The sequence below is a fragment of the Canis lupus genome, chromosome 1 (genome assembly GCF_003254725.2).
Source record: "Canis lupus dingo isolate Sandy chromosome 1, ASM325472v2, whole genome shotgun sequence".
Classification (NCBI taxonomy): Eukaryota; Metazoa; Chordata; class Mammalia; order Carnivora; family Canidae; genus Canis; species Canis lupus.
The window spans coordinates 82,483,530-82,503,325 of NC_064243.1; the positions used below are offsets into that span (position 1 = coordinate 82,483,530).

At 38.0% G+C, this 19,796-nt stretch overlaps 1 protein-coding gene across 3 annotated transcripts in view; it reads right to left on the reverse strand.

Moving 5' to 3' along the window:
- PCSK5 (proprotein convertase subtilisin/kexin type 5) overlaps positions 1–19,796 on the reverse strand; it is a 458,329-nt gene that overhangs the window by 280,327 nt on the left and 158,206 nt on the right. For all 3 annotated transcript variants that reach the window (XM_035709909.2, XM_025423285.3, XM_025423284.3), the window contains exons 6-7: positions 15,517–15,605; positions 11,698–11,870 (exon numbers count right to left, since the gene is read on the reverse strand). In XM_035709909.2, the coding sequence (XP_035565802.2) occupies positions 11,698–11,870; positions 15,517–15,605 (262 nt within the window). The remainder of the gene's footprint in view (positions 1–11,697; positions 11,871–15,516; positions 15,606–19,796) is intronic.

Here is a 19,796-nt window from a genome sequence, read left to right on the forward strand (position 1 = left end):
TGGAAAGGAGACAAGGGATACTCTAGCAGTAATGAAAAAAGTGCATACGTGGGGTGCCTGGGTGGCTCAGTTGGTTAGGCATCTGCCTTCAACTCAGGTCATAATACCAGGGTCCTGGGATCCTGAGGACTCCCTGCTCAGTAGGGGTGTCTGCTTCTCCCTCTCCTTATGCCTCTCCCCTTGCTCGTGCTCTCTCTCTCAAATAAATAAAAATATTCAAAAAACAAAAAAGGAAAGGTATATATTCTTCTCTATATTAGCTTACAGAATGCCTCGCTATGGTGGACTGGTCCCAAATGCCAGCTCAACTCAGAGACAGCAAGCAAGCTGTTCCTCTCCAAAGCTCACCGGTGGGTCTGAACATCACAGGCCATGAAATAACTTCATGAAATAACCACGTTGGTCTTTTGTGAAGCAGCCCATAACATTTCTGAAATAAAGAAAATCAGTCCTTCACAGTTTCTTCCCATAAACACAATCCTAACTTCACTGAAAGCAAATCACACTTCTGCTAAGATTACACTTGATATCAAGCTTGTATTATTTACAAGATCCTATGGTGGGTACTCTGGGGTCCTTAAAGATGCATCAAGCGTGGCCCTTCCTCTGAGGAGAAGACCAGCAGTAGGTCTGAGCACTGCATTTGTCTGTCATGAAGACAGACGGCTCCACAAAATAGGCATTATCAGTCTTTCCTTTGGGAAGCAGAAGCTCTGATAACTTAGCCACTTGACCCAGGTCAAAACACTGGAGGGAAACCAAAAAGATTTCAACCCGGCTCCCTGTGAATTTCAGGTCAGTACTTTCTACATTGTCACAGCTTGTGCCCAGGGAGGCGGATCAAGAGACAATACAGTGAAGTTCAGCATATGCCAAGTCAGTTTGCTCCAATGATGTTTCCCAGGACTTCAGAGAAGAGAGCATCCACTTCCATGACCATAACTACAGCTACCGTTAGCAGAGAGTGAATATGCACAGCCAGACCCATGACAGGAGTGGATTCACACAGCCTGGTGGTGAAGAAGTGGCCAAGGGAGAGCCACATTCATGCTTCTTAATGGTCAGGTTACCTACTCTGCGAAGACTCAGCTTCCAAATCTTTTTTTTTTTTTCTTCCCCGGGGCTCCAAATGCACGGTGCGGGCACCAGGGAAGCCTTGTGGACAACCTAACATGGGAGCCCGGAGCCTGGGGTGGACGCAGGCAAGGTCGGGCCAGGGGGAGAAGCCTCCCTGCGGGCGGTGACTTCCTTTGAAGACCATTGTTATGCCTAACCCAAGTGGCTAGAATTCATAGTAATCATAATGTTTACCATCCTGAATATTAAATTTGATTGTTTTCCTCCTACAGAGGGGACTGTAAGCTCAGGTCAAGGGAACAAAATCTGCTATAAAAGTGTACACACTTTAAAATCATTTGATATTATCAACTCACTTCAATTTATCCTTGTTTATTTCACAGTGGCCTTTTTTATCATGGCCACTGCCAAGTTATGTTAAAGAACATTTCTATCACCTTTCTTAAATTTATGCTCTGAATCACAGAAATGCAGGTTTGGTACGGACTTTAACTTGACCTATCCAATCCCTGTATGACATCCAGACTATACTAGAATGGTAAGGGCTTCATGTCCTCCCCGATATGTCACTATATATAGAACAAAATGAGCAAAAAGAGAAAAACGATGGCTACTGATATCTGGTTAATCCATAAGGAGAACAGAGGGAATTAGAATGGCATTTGCTAAAGTTAGTATAAACTACTTACAGAGTGAATCTCTAAACTAAAACTGAAAACAATGTGACAATAAATAAATGACATTTGCAATTTACACAAGGCTAGGAGAGATTAGTGCTCCTTTCTATGCAAATATATCACAGTTCACAATAACCCAGGAATCTAAAACTGATACTTAGATGGCAGATAACTTTGTTAAGATTATAGAATGTGAAACCACATCACGTATATATATATATTTATATTTATAAAGACAAATAATTCTGTTTCCAAAATGGAAAATGTTAGATTGAGTCCATTTGGCAAATCACTTCTTAGCTTTGTTACAGCCCTAAGGACACAGAGTTCCACCAGGATATAGTTAGATACTAATGGAGGATTATTAAACAAACTCCAGTTAAAGTCAATTGTGATTAAGTGGAACCAATATTAAATAAACTCCTTTGTCTATCTTTGCCTATCCATATACCATTCCAAAGTTTTAAAACGTTTGCCAACTAATTCAACAGCAATCTGTCATTTATTAAAATGCGAACTGGTACCAAGCCTGCTACAGCTGGATGTGTATCAGACAGAAATATATTCTTCCCAAGTGGAATTGGTTAATTTTATTATGATTATTATTACCGCGTTTATTATACAAGCTCATTATACCTTTTCTCTCCCCTTCTGGTGAACATATGCCTTTAATTTAAGCATTGGAGGAATGTGTGTATGTGCACATGTGTGTATATAAGGGACAGTGTATGACTGTAAAGCAACTCTGTTTTCAGCAAGTATTCCAAATATCCAATCAGGTATAAAATCTGGTAAACTGAAAAGGAAATAGATGATAGGAAGGGGATATACTAATCAGAGACTTCATAAAAGACTCTACAGCCAGGCATGCACTGTATAGTTGTTCATTAAATGTCCTGGTTTCCATCTGGAGTTCCTGAGAAGAACAGAGAAAGGATGGGAATGAAGGGAGATGAGGGGCCAATGATTCAGATTTCACCTAATTTTGTTTCCCCATCTTTGATATTGATTCTGCTATGAATACATTGGAATGCTTTCATTGATAATCCCCAAGCCTGAAAAACTCAAAGAAAAATGATCTGAAATTGAAAGTATACCAGTAGATAGCACAGTAAAGAAAATTCTAGAATCTGTGCTCCTATAATACGTGCAATGAGGTACATGATTTCTCCAGATAAAAGAGTAAGATAAATGCCAAATTAGTGCTTGATATGTAGAAGGGACTTGAGAAATATTTCTCGGTAAAATAATAAGGGAAGTACTGGTAATCTGAGTATAGGATTTTCTGACTACAAAAAAAACCCCGAAAAGATTCAGTCCCAATTTTTGCTTGTTTCCCGAAGGATGTTATAAAATACCCTTGTCAGGAAATTGTGAAAACCTGTCAATGCATGAGATGCCTGCTGACGAATGTAAAAATGCACCCAATATTAATTAAGTTTAATAACCCAAATGGGGCAAAAAAGAGGATTGTAAGGCAACTATACTGAAAACAAAAGTTTTATAATTGTATGCTGTGTAGTCTGTCCTTATTGCTTACGAGATTCTAGAAACTGAGGGGTCTTGAGGAATTTGCTTGGCACTTTATTTAGAACATTTATTCATCATTACACAGTGAGCTTCCCAAAGACAACAACTGAGTGTTACTCATCTTTCACTACTACCTAGCAAAGTACCTAGAATATTGATAATCACACAGTGAATGTCTCCTGAATGCAATCAGGAATAAAAAAAAAGAATAAAGACTCTATCAAAGAAAACTTCAGGCAGTTAGCTTCTTATTCTGATATCAAACCTCGGGTCACTTATATCTAAAACACTGTCAACTGACTTACTTGTTTTGTAAAATCATTTTCCTATTTAGAACTTCCTGGGCAGACAAAGCAAAGAGTTTTCCCCAAAGGAAGGCTTTGCCAGTCATAACCAAGGAGCCAGGCCATATGTTTACCATGGTGACAGGACATGTAATCGTGTCAGTTTGAATGAGAGTAAGGTATAAATGGTCCTTTCCTTTGATGACATGCAAGATTTTGATTCTGAGATCGCTGGAAAGATTGTGAGAGACCTTTGTGCCCTATTAAGAAGCTTAGACTATTCCTTGTTGGTCCTAGGGAGAAGTGGTAAGTTTTAAAGAGAAGACAAATGACAAGATTTACATAAAAAAAATACTTCTTTGGCTGCAGCATTCATACTGAATTGAAATTTGAAGCTCAAGCCAGGAGGATGGAAGCTTCGGAAGGATGCTATGGTTCCAGTTTGTGTGAGAGATGCTGGTTCTAATTGTGAGGACAAGGGGACACATTCCATAGACTTAGGAAGTAAGACAGGAAAGAAAGATGTACTGGATGAGTAGCCTGAGGAAAAGAAGAAATCATCCATTTTAGGAAGGTAGATAGGATGACCCATAGTGACATCAACCAGTAAAAAAAAAAAAAAAATACAAATGTCGGTAAAAACCATTCAACCAAATTGCTTCCAGTTCTAATGTTCTGATTCAAAAGGCCTAATAGGTTTAGCTGAACTTTTGTAAAGCAATTCCAAACAGTTTAAAATGAAATTAAATTTAACACCAATTCAAAATGAGTCACAAAAATAGAAGTTTTTCTGTGGTTAAAGTTTAGAACATTAAGTAAATCAAGTTACACACAGTTCTTTACTGTGGAACTTCTCAAAACCTTTAATATGCTTTTAAGTTTTGAAAGGGAGCATATAAGAAGTGGTGTTTCTCAAGTCTCCTTGATAGCAAAATCCTTCACCCATCCCTTTTTGGGCATTTTATTAATTAGTGTTTTACAGAATAGACTTCAGCAAATATTCCCTTGGATATGCTGTCCCATTTATTTTGGCCATTCCTTAATAATAATCTCAAGACTGTAGATTTACCTTCTTTAAAGATGACTCAGAACTATGAAATGGATTAATCCACTAACCTAGAAATTTTGGACAATTAAGACTTTTTAGAGTATTCTGCACGATTAATTAGTATTTCACTTTTATTACCCTGGCCTTTTTAGAAGTGATAATGATTAAGACTCAAGACATAATTAGAGACTTTACAACGTTCCAGAAACTCTGCTGCATATTTTACAGGCATTAATCGCATAATCCTCACAACAGTCCTATAAAGTAATTACTAGCATTTAGCTCCATTTTATAGAGGAACAAACTGATTCTCAGAGAGGCTAATTAACTTGAACATGGTAAAAATGTACTGAAACCCACTGGAGAGTCAGAACCTGTAGTCTGTGTGCATTAATCACCAGAATACACCATGTATGTTAGTAACTCATTTCCATATTATTAATAAAAAAACAATGCAAGTGTGATCCTTATATAAATTCACTCAGTATATGTAGCAAACTGGCATGGAATTCACTCACACAGTCGTTCACTCATCACTAAACAGATACTATTTTAGGTACTTGGGATATAGCACAGAGCAAAACGCTCCATTTGGGGGTCTTTATAGAGGAAACAATTCATCCACAAGACAGGAAAATACACTAAATAGAAAGAGTGAGGGGTTCTGAAGGGTTGGAGCGTGTGTATTTGATTGGGGACCAGAAGAAGCAGGCAGTTTTCCTTGCGAGGAGGGATCAGAAAAGAGCCCTGGGTTTTACATAAGAAAGTCACTGTGGTCTTGACATGAACAGCTTCTGGGCTGTGAGGGGTCAGGGTTCTGATGAGTGGCTTCAAGAGACAATGGAAAAAGAGCTTGTAGAGGACAAGTATGAACCACGGTATCAAAGAGGGAGGGAAAAAGAAATGAATCAGTAATTGGAAAAACCGAAGAAGACTGCAGAGAGTCTCACTTCTCTCTTCTGAGAAAGAACTGACAGGAGGTGGATGGCAGTCACACAGACAAGAGGCAAGTTTAGTTGATGATGAGAGAAGAGAGAACTGATCGAGCCATGTCTTTAGGGAGGTGAGAGGCTAAGGCATCCAGTGAGGAAATGGAGGAGGTGGGTTTAGGTAGAAGGTGAGAAATTAATTCACCACAGTAACAGGAGAAAAGCTCCGATGTGTGGTCACGGACGATACAAGGAAGTCAGATGCACCAAATAAAGTGGAAATGATGACAAAGTAGTGTATTAGATTTCTTTGAGGCTCACATTCTGACTTTAGTTCTGCTGGATACTTGTGTTCTATAAAATTGGTGAGAACAGGATTTATCTTATGTGACCATCGTGAAGATTAAAAGTTATCTATTTTGGATCTCAGAGGAGTGACCATCCTCTAAGAGACTGGCAAATGTTAAGTGTTTTAGTATCATTACTATTATTACGATTATTATTATTACTATCATCATCATCCATCATCATCAATTGTACACCACTCAAATTATGTCCCTCTAATTCCTGCAATTAATTTTATAGCTCCTAAGCATTAAATAAATTGCAATTTCTGGGGGAAAAGAGCAAACTGTCAATGGTAACATGGTTTGTTCAACATAGGTTCGTCTAATGTGACGCTGGCACCTTAATTCTGAAGGTTATAAATCGAATCAATTCTGATTTTGTTAGTCTTTGAAAAGAGTGTTACATTTTACTGAACCAAATGCTTATCTTATAGTAAACAAATAGGGAGCATTTTGAAATCCAATATTTGCTACGTTTTTTGATTAGCAAGCAGAAAGAATGGACATGATCAATACCTGGATTCCGTGAGCAAAATATATTTCCTTTGTGAAAATCTGTCTTGATACGTAGGCTTTTCCCTCCTGCCACACCCCTTGCTACTTGTCCTGATGTTGCTGCCACCCTCCCCTGGCTTATCACCAACTCTTCCCTGGACCATTTCAATCTTCCATAGGAGGAATCCTCCCTGCCCCTCTCCCAGAGAGTCCATTTCCTGTACAGCAGCAAGCTCTGAAAATTTTGTGTCCCTGCAGGCCACTGCTCAGAAAACCTCTAAGGGTTTTCTGCAATGATAAAATGGTACTTGGTACTACCCATCCATAGTTTATATATGTTTTTTAATTTTTTAAAAAATATTTTATTTATTTATTCATGACAGACACACAGAGAGAGGCAGAGACACAGGCAGAGGGAGAAGCAGGCTCCCTGCTGGGGGCCCGATGCAGGACTCAATCCCAGGACCCCGGGATCACGATCAGAGCCAAAGACCAACATTCAACCAGAGCCACCCAGGTGCCTCCATCCATGGTTTAGAAAGCCCTGCTGGGCTGGCCCCTGACTACCTCTCTAAACCACCTCCTACTGTCTGCTTTCCGTCCGCATTGCTACCATCACTCAAATCACTATTTTGTTCTGTGAACGAACAAACCCCCATCATCCTCCACTCCGGGTGTTTTGCTCTAGCTGTTTCTTCTGCAGAAAACATTCCTTCCACATAACTGGCCTTTTCCCATTTACATTCCTACTCATGGATCACCTCAGAGAGGACTCCCCATCCTCCTGAACTACAGCAATTCTGCTTTGCCCCCCTACCTGTTCATCTCATTTATAATACTTATCTTTAGCAGGTGGTCTTGATGGTTTGTTTGTTTTCCGGCTTGTTGCTAGAATGTATGGACTTTTATGTGTTGCATATAAAACTTAGACGTCTCCTTCATTGCTTTATCTACATTACACAGAAAGTGAGAGCTCACTAAATTTTATAGAAAGAATAAAGAAACTTCAATTCCTGTATTTTTGTAAGTGATAGAGCTAAAACTCTAGTAGACCAGAATGACTTTAAGCTGTCACATAGGGTTTTATCCAGCTACCAGAGGGAACTATTATAGTAGTTACTTATTTCTTCATTCCTTAAATTACACTGCCAAAAAATCACTTATTTCTTAGTTGCACTTTATAATCTAACTTTGTAAAAGTTTTCATCTAATCATTTTCTACATATTTGACAATGTATATCAAGAACAAAAATCAGAATAAAATCTCAAAGAATATAGAATGCACTGTGCCATTTGATGTCTGATAATAAAGAAGTGGAAGTTTTCTTTCTCCTGGGAAACTAATATACCGCTTTAAAAATGTTAAATTATATAATCATAGATATTTAGAGAGAGACATCTCTTGGGAAAATATAAGTTAAATTCAAGACTGCAAACATAGATAAGTAGAATGAATCTATATATCAAGAGGTTATCTCAAAATGGAGATGTGCTTTTAAGGGCAAATGAAATTGGAGGTGAATACAGACATAGGAAGAACAAAGTATATGACATGTGAGAACTCAGAAAGTCTACGCTGACTTCTATATATTGTTTTTAATCCACCACTACAGGTAACTCTGCGGAATCATCTAGAATTCTGTAGTGTAGAAATGGTAGACAAGCATGAGCGACTGAGGAGAAATACGAAGTTTTTTCAAAGGACATGGTCTCTTCTCTGAAAAAAAAATATGTGTGGGTATACATACACAAATACTATATATAAATCTATATACATTTATATACACACAGATACCTATAAATATAGATACATACACATACACACAAATACCTATAAATAAATGTATTTCTTGAGCACCTGTTATGTTCCAGGTGTTGTGTCAATTGCTTTATATGCATTATCTCATTTAACACTCATAACATCTCTGTAAGTACTATTATTGCCTTACTTTAGTTGAGGAAATGGGAACAGAGGTGATTTGATCTGTATCAGGTCAGAGAGCAGTAAATGACAGATTCTGGTCTCAATCCTGGCTAAGTCCAAAGCCTATGTATAGTAAACACATAAAAACCCTATCCTGTTGATCTAAACACATTTAAATAGGTCACCACAGCATTTCCATAATTGAATGTGCCATGATACCAGCCGAAGAATAATCTATTGTTTTTTTACGAGTTATTTCTTTTGTTACTACCTCATCTCTAAAAGTAAATAGCTCAACACCACCACCACCCCCTGCCCCGCTTCTTTTTTCAGTTTAAAACCTTGAACAATCTTCAGTGAAATGTTGGAAATATCTCCATATTCTAAAAATGTTGAAACATTACAATAAATGGGTTCTATCCCTATGAATTACCCTGGAAGAATGCCCATTACAAAAGAGCAACACAGAGAGGCCATGTGACCCCTGTCTGCTGTGTGAATGTACACAGAAGTGCAGAAAGGTGTAGTCCCTACTCTTAATGGTTACTTAATTGTGTGGGGAATCTATTTTTAATTTCATCTTTACAAAATTATGATTTACTTTAATAAGCATGGGTTACTTTTGTAATTAATAATGAATACAGAGTAATTTTTTCAAAACCGCTTCTAAATATAATCTTCCTATAAGTTTGAATAGCTTCCTCAGAAGATCTTAACCCTTTCCTCCTTCAACCAAAGTACCAGATTTTTAATTTGTTTTACATGTTGAACTTCCAGTTAAGATTACCATTGAATGAAAGATTCTCTAGCAAAAATACATTTAAAAACATAAGTTCAGGGATCCCTGGGTGGCGCAGCGGTTTGGCGCCTGCCTTTGGCCCGGGGTGCGATCCTGGAGACCCGGGATCGAATCCCACGTCGGGCTCCCGGTGCATGGAGCCTGCTTCTCTCTCTGCCTATGTCTCTGCCTCTCTCTCTCTCTCTCTGTGACTATCATAAATAAATAAAAAATTAAAAAAAAAAACATAAGTTCATGTCATCTGATTCAGTGGCAACTATGAACATGGGGCATTCTCTATACACTATTGAGATTATTAATTACTAATTACTAATATATTAATGAGAAACTCCAGCCTATTCTTTATGTTGTATCAAAAGCTATACACATATAATTTAAAAATTAAATATGACCTAAGTCTGATCTATTTAACTTGAATCACCATTCAATTGATAGCACAGAGAATACTCATCTATAGTCCAGGGTTTGGGTAATGCAATCACCAGATCACTTAGAATACATTCATTTGGTGTTCAGATACCCAAAAGGCAAATTCTAGACAAAATGATTTAAAACACAATTCTATAGCTTCAAAGAACTCTAGAGTAGCTAAAAATTGACAGAACTAGAACATACACCTTAACCAAACCTGAACCATCTTTCGGTTAGGAAGCATGTCCTGAGCGAGGGCATTAACTTTCCCTCCCAGTCTATTTCAAAATAACCAGCAGGTAGCTTAGCTTAGTCTTGTGCTTAAACCCCAAAACCAATCCCACAAAGGTGGAAGAAGCATTATTATTTGTACTCCAGCTGCTACATGACATCAAGCAGCTGCATGCATTCCACTGCTCCAAATCTGGGCTGAATACACAACTATCCTGTGGCTGGCATAATTCATAGTAAATTAAACGAAATTCCACAAACATTTACTGAGGACTCACTAGAGTTCCACGGACTCCATGGGTTTTGCAAAGCCCATAAAGATGGGCAGAGCACAGGCTTGGTTACCTTGGGACATACAATTTAATGAGGAAGATAGAGGCAAGGATAGCTCTGATATAAAGCACAATATGATAATGATTATGTGCAACTCCAGGAAGAACATAAAGTGTACTGGGGGCAGGGGAGGGACTGTTGGCCCTTAGCTCTAGGTTGGGCAGTGAGAAGGCTTCTGGGGAGAAGAAGCATTTTAACTGAGGCTTGATGGTTCAAGAGAATCAGCTGTACAGTCATTGGACATGGGAATGAGGCAGGGATGTGCATGGAAAGCAGCACGCACTAATGAATGCGAAGAGTGGAATATGCTTGCTTCAATTCCAAAAGAGTAAAGAGAGATAACGAAGGAAAGGGAGGATAGGCCCAGATCATGACTAAAATGCATGCTTTAAATCACCCCAAGTATGAAACAGAAAGGAGTTGCTTCTAATGGGGTGCTCCTCCTTCCACGATTCCAAGCATACTGTGGCCTTATTTTTTTATTTAATTAAAATAAGAGGATTTTTTTTTTAAGATAGGATTTTTTTAATATTTGTAATTTGAAGGAGACATTTTATCACTTTAGATTATGTGGTCAGTTATTTTGAGGGGAAGAGTGGTGAGTGGATTTTTTTTAGTGAAATCAAGGAAAATGATGATGGTTGAGCTGCCTTGTTAGGGAACTCGGGAGCCAGCATAACAATAATACTGTCCTGGGACAGAAGTGGAACCAGGGAATGTAGTATGAAAGGAGAGGCCCAGAAAGGCATTGCTGGGTGACCTCAACACCAATCGGAGAGGTTCAGTATCTCCATTTCTCCTCCATCTCGCAGTGCTAAGAATTTATTCCTCCAAGACAAACCATGAGAGACCCCTAACTCTGGGAAACAAAGAAAGGGTTGCAGCAGGGGTGGTGGGTAGGGGGATGGGGTAACTGGGTGATGGGCACTAAGAAGGGCACAAGAGAAGATGAGCACTGGGTGTTATACTGTATGTTGGCAAACTGAATTTATTTTATTTTATTTATTTATTTATTTTTAATTTTTTATTATTTTTATTTTTTTAATTTTTTAATTTTTTAGTTTTTATTTTTTTTTGGCAAACCGAATTTAAATAAAATATTTTTAAAAAATAATTTAAATCCTCCAAGTGCAAGATTAATATATTAATGAATACATTTCCTTTGAGCAAATCTAAGCATCCGAATATACCTCTGTTCTTATCAGGGCAAACTCTCCAGCCCTTAGCTTATTTATAGAACGGATTCAACACACAATCCCAAAGGCTCAGTGCCTCTTTCTTTCTTCCTTTTACAATTTATTTGAGAGAGACAGAGACAGAGAAAGCAAGCAGGGGGTGGTGGGCAGAGGGAGAGGAAGACAAGCAGGCTTCCTGCTCGGTGGGGCTCGATCCCAGGACCCTGAGACTATGACCTGAGTTGAAATCCAGAGTCAGCTGTTCAACCAAGCGAGCCACCCAGGCTCCCCTGAGTGCCCCCTTCTATACCCGTCTCCTGGCTCAGCTCTGTCCGTTCCTCTAGACTGAAGGACTAGAACCCCCAGTTGCATAGATAGCTCCCCGAGAGACCATCACCGATCGACAAAGTATGAGCCCAGGGGCTTTTAAAACCTACCATTCTAACGCCGTTTTCAAAGGCTTGCCGGGTGAGGGGAGCCGGTCCATCCACGGTCTTGCCATCGTCATCTGGGCCCCAGCTTGCACTGTAGATATGCACGTGCTGGGGGTTGAAGCTAACCGATTTCGCTTCAACCATGTCGGTGACATCTCCATCCAGCATCCGAACCCCTTCCAGACAGAAGGGAATTAGCTTGAATAGAGGCTTCACTATGTAACACCCAAACAGCCCAAGACATATTTGGGGGCAAAGAATAAACTTTTTAGTCAACACTTGATTAAAGTGAGCGTCTTCATCACCCCCCAGCCCTGCAAAAGTAATACAGACCCTTCCAAACCTTTCTTGGAGAGAAAGTAAGTTACATTGTACGGGAAACAGAAAAACTTCTTTAAAATCGTTTTTATCCATTATTCTCTTAAAGTTTCCTCAATCTCGCCCTTCTCTTTATCCCTGTCTTCAGAGAGTACCTGACAGAGAGTGCCTCAAGCAATCCATCTTCCCTAAATTTCTCTTCATTAGGTAACTTGTGTTCCTAATCGGTGTACAGCATTCTGACCTTAGCGGGCTCACAAAATTTGGAAAGCTGCCAAGTTAGGTTGGTCTAATTTCCTCCGTATTTAATATTATCTCCTAATCGGTAAGACTGATGTGAATTTAAGACATTATTTCTTTGCCAAGTTATTTATAAGTCAAATAATAAATGAGAATGCTCTCTGTGTATGTAACACATCAAATGATTCTCAAAGGGTTTTAACCATGTTCAGTCATTAATCTTCATTTAAGCATATTCCCGCCAGACAGACAGGAATTTATTCTTAACCTTAATAGGAAAAAATAAGACATAGATAGGCAAAAATAAGTTGCATGTTCAATGTCAGGCTTTCCTTCTTTCCTTTTATTTTGGAGACTCAAAACGACAACAGAACATCTAACTGTTGAGTAAACCTATCGATCCTCCAGCTTAAGCTAAATAGCATCACTAAGATGCTATATTATTTTATAATTATATCTTTATAGCCCACATTTACTCCTTGGATAAACCTTGTTCTCTAACAGGATTTCAAGTTTTTATTGCTAAAGCTCCAACACATGGGGGTTGCATAATAAAAGCCCAAATCAGGCAGCTTTAATACTGTGTGGTCTGAGGTGGGACTTCTGGTAGAAAAGAAACATGTTCTTGAGAAAACTATACCTTCTTAGGGCTTTAAAGAAATGTTTATCTTTTAGCTCTAACATTAATAAACATAAAAAATAGAAGGAATGACCATGGGCATTGACACAGATAATACTCAACAACTGGTAACATTCCTCCATATTCCCAGAACCTTTTTAAGCTACGTGACAGATGGGTCACTACATGCTTTGTTATTTACAAAACAACAGTGAAAATCAACACTTAGGATACATTGCATTTCCTCAAAGCGCCCCAAAAGACATTGCACCTGATTGTTTTATCTCGAGTCTTTTCCTCTAGGCTTCTGGATTTTTAAAGGACATGTATAGAACAGGTGATGTGGACACCAAGGGTTGTAATAAGCCACTTTAAAAATTATCAAATGGAAACTGTATTTAGCAAGCTTTTCAGCACTCTGTTTTGTGGGAGTAGAACGCCTGACATGGTGCGCTCTGTGTGTACTAGGTCCTAAGCAGCCAATGGCTTGCTTTAATTTGCCATGAATAATTCAAAATTCATCTGCACGATTTTTACTGAAAAAAGGATGAACTACTTCATAGTCTTCAGTTTTTACTTCTTGCTGTTTCAAAGCACAGAATGAACTACAGCTGACCCTTAACAACTCAGGGTTAGATGTGCTAACCCTCTCTCACCACCACCCAGTCAAAAATCCATGTATAACTCTGACTCCTCAAAAATGCAACCACTAATAGCCTACTGTTGCCTGGAAGCCTTTTTGATAATGCAGTTAATGAACACATATTTTGTATGATATATTTATTATTTATTATATTCTTATAATAAAGTAAGTTAGAGAAAAAAGATTATTAAGAAAATCTCATGACAGAGATAATACATTTGCAGTACTGTACTATATGCATTGAAAAAAATCTGTATATAAGTGGACACACACAGCTCAAACCTGTGCTATTTAAGGATCAACTGTATTTTATTTGCACAAAGAGGTCCAAAATAAACACCAGATTATTTGACTGCCTGGAATCATCTAACCAGTAATTCTAAATGCCAACATGTAGCAGTATCTACACAGTATCTAAATGTAGTTTCTAGGTCATGCAAGTGATGGAAGCCCATGAAAAAAATGCTTAATGAAATCATATCTAGAGGGCAATATTCCTTTCCTGACCAAAAATTAACAAGTAAGAATTTTTGCTTCCTCAAATTTACAGATGAAAGGTTGATTTTGCCTTATCGGACTTCGAGCCTTCATGTTTTGGGTCTAGGGGTTAAATTTATAATTCACAATGTTCTTGTTTGGGGGATGACAGGACATTTGTGAGTCATTGCCATACATTCATTTTTCTTGCTGAAGTTCTATCCGGCTAGACAAGCAGCTTATCTGTGAGTTCCTTCTTTCATCCCCTCAAGGTCAGTGAGCGCTGGGTTAGCACTGGAGAGTAATAAGGGGGATATGGACGTGTGTCACTGTATGTGGGGGACTGTGTGTGTCGTGACTGGGACAGCAAGAAGGGTTGTTTAGGCACCCTCATCATTCTTCAGGGAAAATTTCTTTAGTTCTTTCATGAACCTTCTCCTTGACACACAGCAGATGCTCTCAGAGTAGAGCTAATTACCGGTTAACAAGCTGCCATACTATAAGAATTCAGTGTGAAATAAAGGAGAGAAAGAGGTCAAATGTTCTGAGCACTAACATTCCATGTAGTGTCAGAAAACCTTCTCTTAGCACCATTACTAGACACCCCAAATATTTCATGTTACGAGACCTCTACATTTACTCTAGAAAGGACTGTTTTTTTTGTTTGTTTGTTTTGTGTTTTTTTTTTTTTTTTTTTAGATCCAATTTTCTTTACCACTTGGCAACAACTCTGTACTGAAACCGGAGATGTCGGTCTGCTTACCAGGAACTTCGTTCATTCGTGACACTGTTTAGGAGAAGCCCCCAGGGGCGACTTTCAGAGCCACTAGGATCTGTACTGTCTCTTATAATGTGTCCTCTCATTTGTGTGTGACTGTGGCACACAGAGATGATTATAAATGGGAAAGAGTTTGCTTCTATTAATGCCTTGATTTATATTCCCTGGGTTAGGTCCTTGTAGCAGGCATTATGTCTATTTGAGTGTGTGCATGTATGTATAATGCATATACATAATCTGGAATTATTAACAATAACTATATTCCTACCTTATGGGACTACAAAAGGAGATTTTTACCACTCTCTTAATTTCAATTAAAAAGGAACTTTCTAAAAAAAAAAAAACAAAAAAAACAAAAAAAACAGGAACTTTCCGTAAAACCTAAGGAAAAAGAAAAAAAATGGATTTTCTATTCTGACATAATTTCAAAATGTTTCTCTCCATAGAGTTATTATGGGCTTTTGTTTAGATGATCAGTTATTTCCGACCCAGGCAGCAATTGTATAGCTTGGGACAGATGTCAACGACCCCATCTTCGTGTCTGGACATTTTCTTCATGTCTGTCTTCGAGAAAGAAATGTCTGGATTTGCAACCCTGCGGGGGTACTGCTTCAAAGGCCTTTAACTGTATTTAATGACACACATTAAGATGGTCATTTTCCGCAACAGTTGAACACTACTCTGCAAACACCGGCCTGTCTTTAGCTCAAAAAGGGGTCTACATCTACCCAAGTTTGTTTCCCATACCTCCGATCTTGGCATTGAAAGCAATTCCGACTGTGCAGTGAGAGTTGTTCGCTGCGGCTGCCACTTCTCCAGCACAGCGGGTCCCATGCCTGCAGGAAGAACACACACACTCGCTCAAGTAAGACACTCCGTTCTTACCAACGCACAACATCATTGCCATCATTCAGACTACATAGGGGGGAAGACTTCACCAAACTGTGGATGCTTCTGGAACTTGTACCCCAGTAGCACTAGCCTGCTCACTGCAAACTTTTAATATTTTATTATATTCTATTTGGGATTCTATTATTGATAGATATAGGTATATGTGTGTGTGTATACATACTATATATATATATTTTTTTCTATCTATATATTTCTCTATATATTTTAGATCTTGCTTTCCCAATTATAGAAAATCTCCTTGAAAGCTAAAATAGAATGCTATGGTTTTTTTGTATTCTCTAAACTTCCAGGATCCAATATGGTAACCACCAGTCGTCTGTGGTTATTGGATACTTGAAATGTGGTTTGTGTGACCCAGTCTCAACTTTAATTAAATTTAAGAACTAGTACTCAATTCTTCTAAAATTTAAGCATGTTGGTATATGAGAATCTGCTTCTTAAACTGTAAACTTAAATACAGATCAAGTATCTCCCACAAAATCTGTCATCTAAAATACAATGCCCTGTCCTTGTACACTGGGTTTCTAAGATTTTGTATAAACAAACAACATGAAATATTCCACGAATACTTGTTTTATACAAATGATACAAAATCACTTATGCAAATATATCATCCATATTTATTTCACCTGTTCCCACCTTTTTAAAAATGCAGCTTTTAAAAAAGAAAACACGTTTTTCTGCAAAATATTCCTTTTATTTCTCACCACAGTGACTCTGTTCCTTGGTTAGAAAAAGCCTTTAGTTGAAAGGACTTCTAAGGTCATCCTAGGCAAGGATAGCAAACAGGTTTCAAGTGCAAAGTAGAAGTTGTTTAGAAATGTTGACCTCCATCTGTGTTGAGAAGAATCCAGAGGTATATACAGCTGAAGCCAGGGAAAGGAGACTACGACTAATGACTACTACCTGCCTGGAAGCAGAAGAGGGATATGACAACCACTACAGTGTATCTGTCATTGCTAATGAAGTCCAAGGCTCACTCTATTGCCCTCATTTTTAGAGATGAGGGTGCTTGAGGAAGCTCTGAGATATAAAAGAGGGTGAAATCAGCCCCACAGTGCCTAAGGCTCAGATCTCCCAAATTCTGTGTCATTACTTTTTATTTTACAGCATAGGCCACGCTCGCCATGGACCTATGACTACCATCTGTGCAACTGTGAACAAATTATTGCTTACAATGGATAGGTACACACACAAGTTTATACAACAGAGATACATCCTGATTCATCCACTTAGTAGTGTCATGCATATCTGCCTATATGAATATTAGCCTCTGTGTCATTTAAAAGCTTACTATTACCTCACATCATCTTTTAAATGGCACACTCTCCCCTCCCCCATAATCTCTCAGAACGCCTCAATTTCTGGAAATTTACCCAGTTTTTCACTGAGAGCAACAAGGCTATGAAAAAATCTTGAGCATTTGTATAATGTTATACCTTGGGATAAATTCCTACAGGTGGAATTACTGGGTCAAAGAGTACGGGATATACTGTCAAATTGTAAGCGGAAGATTACAGTCATAAAACTAAACCTCAGAAAAACCCCTGCAAGATGGTTATTACAAAACATCAAATTTTTGTGCATGACAAAAAAAAGACCATAAGCCTACTCAAATGACAGTATAAGAAATAGAGAAAATATCTGAACGAACCCATGTCTATAAACCCCTATGTATGAGTTTTTCAATCTTTTCATCCTTGCCAATCTGACATGAAAAATGGTATCTCATTGTTGCTTCCCTTTTTATCTCCTCAGATTACATTTGGTGTTGTCCATCTTTCTAAATATTTATTAGCTCATTCTATTTCTTGCTTTGTGAATAACCTTTTCATGCCTTTTGCCCAAATTTCTTATTGCTTTTCCATCATACCTGTTGCATATACATTTCCAAATGTGTTATTTGGAACACAGCCATCTTATTTATGGCAATTTTAGGTTGCTCTACACAGCAATTAATTTTGATGCACTCATAATTATCTTGCCCTTCTGATATTTGACTGTACCACTTTTATCATCAGAAAAATGATCCCATTTTAAAAGAAAAAAAGATTTCTTTTGTAAACTACAAGCTGAATTCCCAGTGTTATCCCTGAGCCCAGCAAGAATTTACTGTGATTCTTCATTAGTCTCTGATTGCATATTACTTCATGGTGTAAGTTATTTGCTTCCTGAAATGTCAAATTCCCTTTATGAGTCCACTGCTCTTATACTTCACTGCATCTATTATTAATTAAGGCAAGTGCTAGAGGATCACAAGGATCTGATTTTAATTCTCCAATTGTTATTTATGAGTCCATTATGACAAAGGTTGTTCATTGTATTGTGGATTTGATCATGTTTTCTGCAGTTCTGTCAATTTTTATTTTATTTAGAATGGCATTATTAAATCTTCCTAGTGAAACTTTTTATGAATATGTAATAAAACTCTAGGATTCCTGCAAAAAAAATTAAAAAAATGATACTAGGTTAATTATTAAATTGTATACCTTTTTGCCCCCTTTAATGTCAAACATTTTGTGTTCATGTCAGTTGTATCTGTTATAAACAGAATGTAATTGCATTTTTTGGAGCTATATATCTCAACTCAAGAATAAGTCCATTTACAGTGACTAGATCCATCATTACATGATATATTTATGTTCATCTCTGTATTTTTCTCTCTGTATGAGTATGGATTTCATACATTCGATTAGCTAATGCTTACTGTAGCTATTTGCTCACGGATACCTAACATCACAAAGTCTAAAGTCATCAATACTTTTTGTTAGTTTTTCCCAAATAGTACCGACTAGAATGTTTTAACTGTGATTATTCACCCTTTAACACATGAAATCCCTATGATTATAGTTATACATTGGATTTTTTAATTTTGGAAACTATCCATCAGTGTCTCTATTTTGAATAATCAATATCCTTTAGTTATACAAATATTCTTTGCTCTATTTGTTTTTATTGTTCATAACTCCTTCTGGGATCACTGATTTTTTTTTCTGAAGAACATTCTGTAAATGTATCCACCAGATTCATCTATAGCCTCAGAAAATGACTTTATTTTACTGTTGTTCTTGAAAAGTAATTTTGCGGGGTATAGAATTCTAGACTAACTGCACGTCCGACGCCATTCCACGGTCTTCGAGCTTCTCCTGTTTCTGCTGAGAAGTCAGCCATCTTGGCAATCTAGTTCTGTCTGGAAATTAGAATTTAGAATTCTAATTCTTTTTTAGAATTCCTAGACCTGTGATTTAATGCTTAAATTGTCAGAAGTCTCAGCCAGTACCTTTGAAAGCTACCTTAAACTTTCATTTCACCATCAGATTTCCCATGCCTTCCTCTCCCTAAGCTGCTCTCCACGTAATTTGCTTAGTTCTAGATTTCACTTATCTTCAGCTATGACTAACCTGCTATTTAATCCATTCACTACATTACTCATGTCAAGTGTTTACATATTTTATTTACTTATATTTTGAAGTTCTTTTTCAAACCCACCTGGTTAATTTGAATAGACTCTTTTCTTAAAAAGCACTTTTCAATTCTATGTATTATAACATACATTTTGTAAAAAGGTTTATTTATTCATTCATGAGAGACACAGAGAGAGAGAAAGGCAGAGACACAGGCAGAGGGAGAAGCAGGCTCCCCACATGGAGCCTGATGTGGGACTCGATCCTGGATCCTGGGACCATGCCCCGAGCCAAATGCAGATGCTCAACCGCTGAGCTACCCAGGCATCCCTACATTTCTTGATATAAATGAATTGTATGTGATAATTCTCAGATGTGTCAATCTAATTCTGCTCTTTTTGCTGCTGGATTGTTTTCATGGTGATGTTTTCCCCATGCGGTGGGTGAACTGTCCACTTGGGAGGTCACGTTGTTTGGGCTTTTATCTTTGTGAATTCTTTGAAATTGGAGTGGATGATGCATCAGTATTTCTGCTTTATGCAAGTCTTTTCTTACCTCACTGCAATCCCTGTGGTTTTTTTTTTTAAGATTTTATTTATTTATTCATGAGAGACACAGAGAGAGGCAGAGACATAGGCAGAAGGAGAAGCAGGCTCCCTGCGGGGAGCCCGATATGGGACTCGATCCCAGTATCATGACTCAAGCTGAACA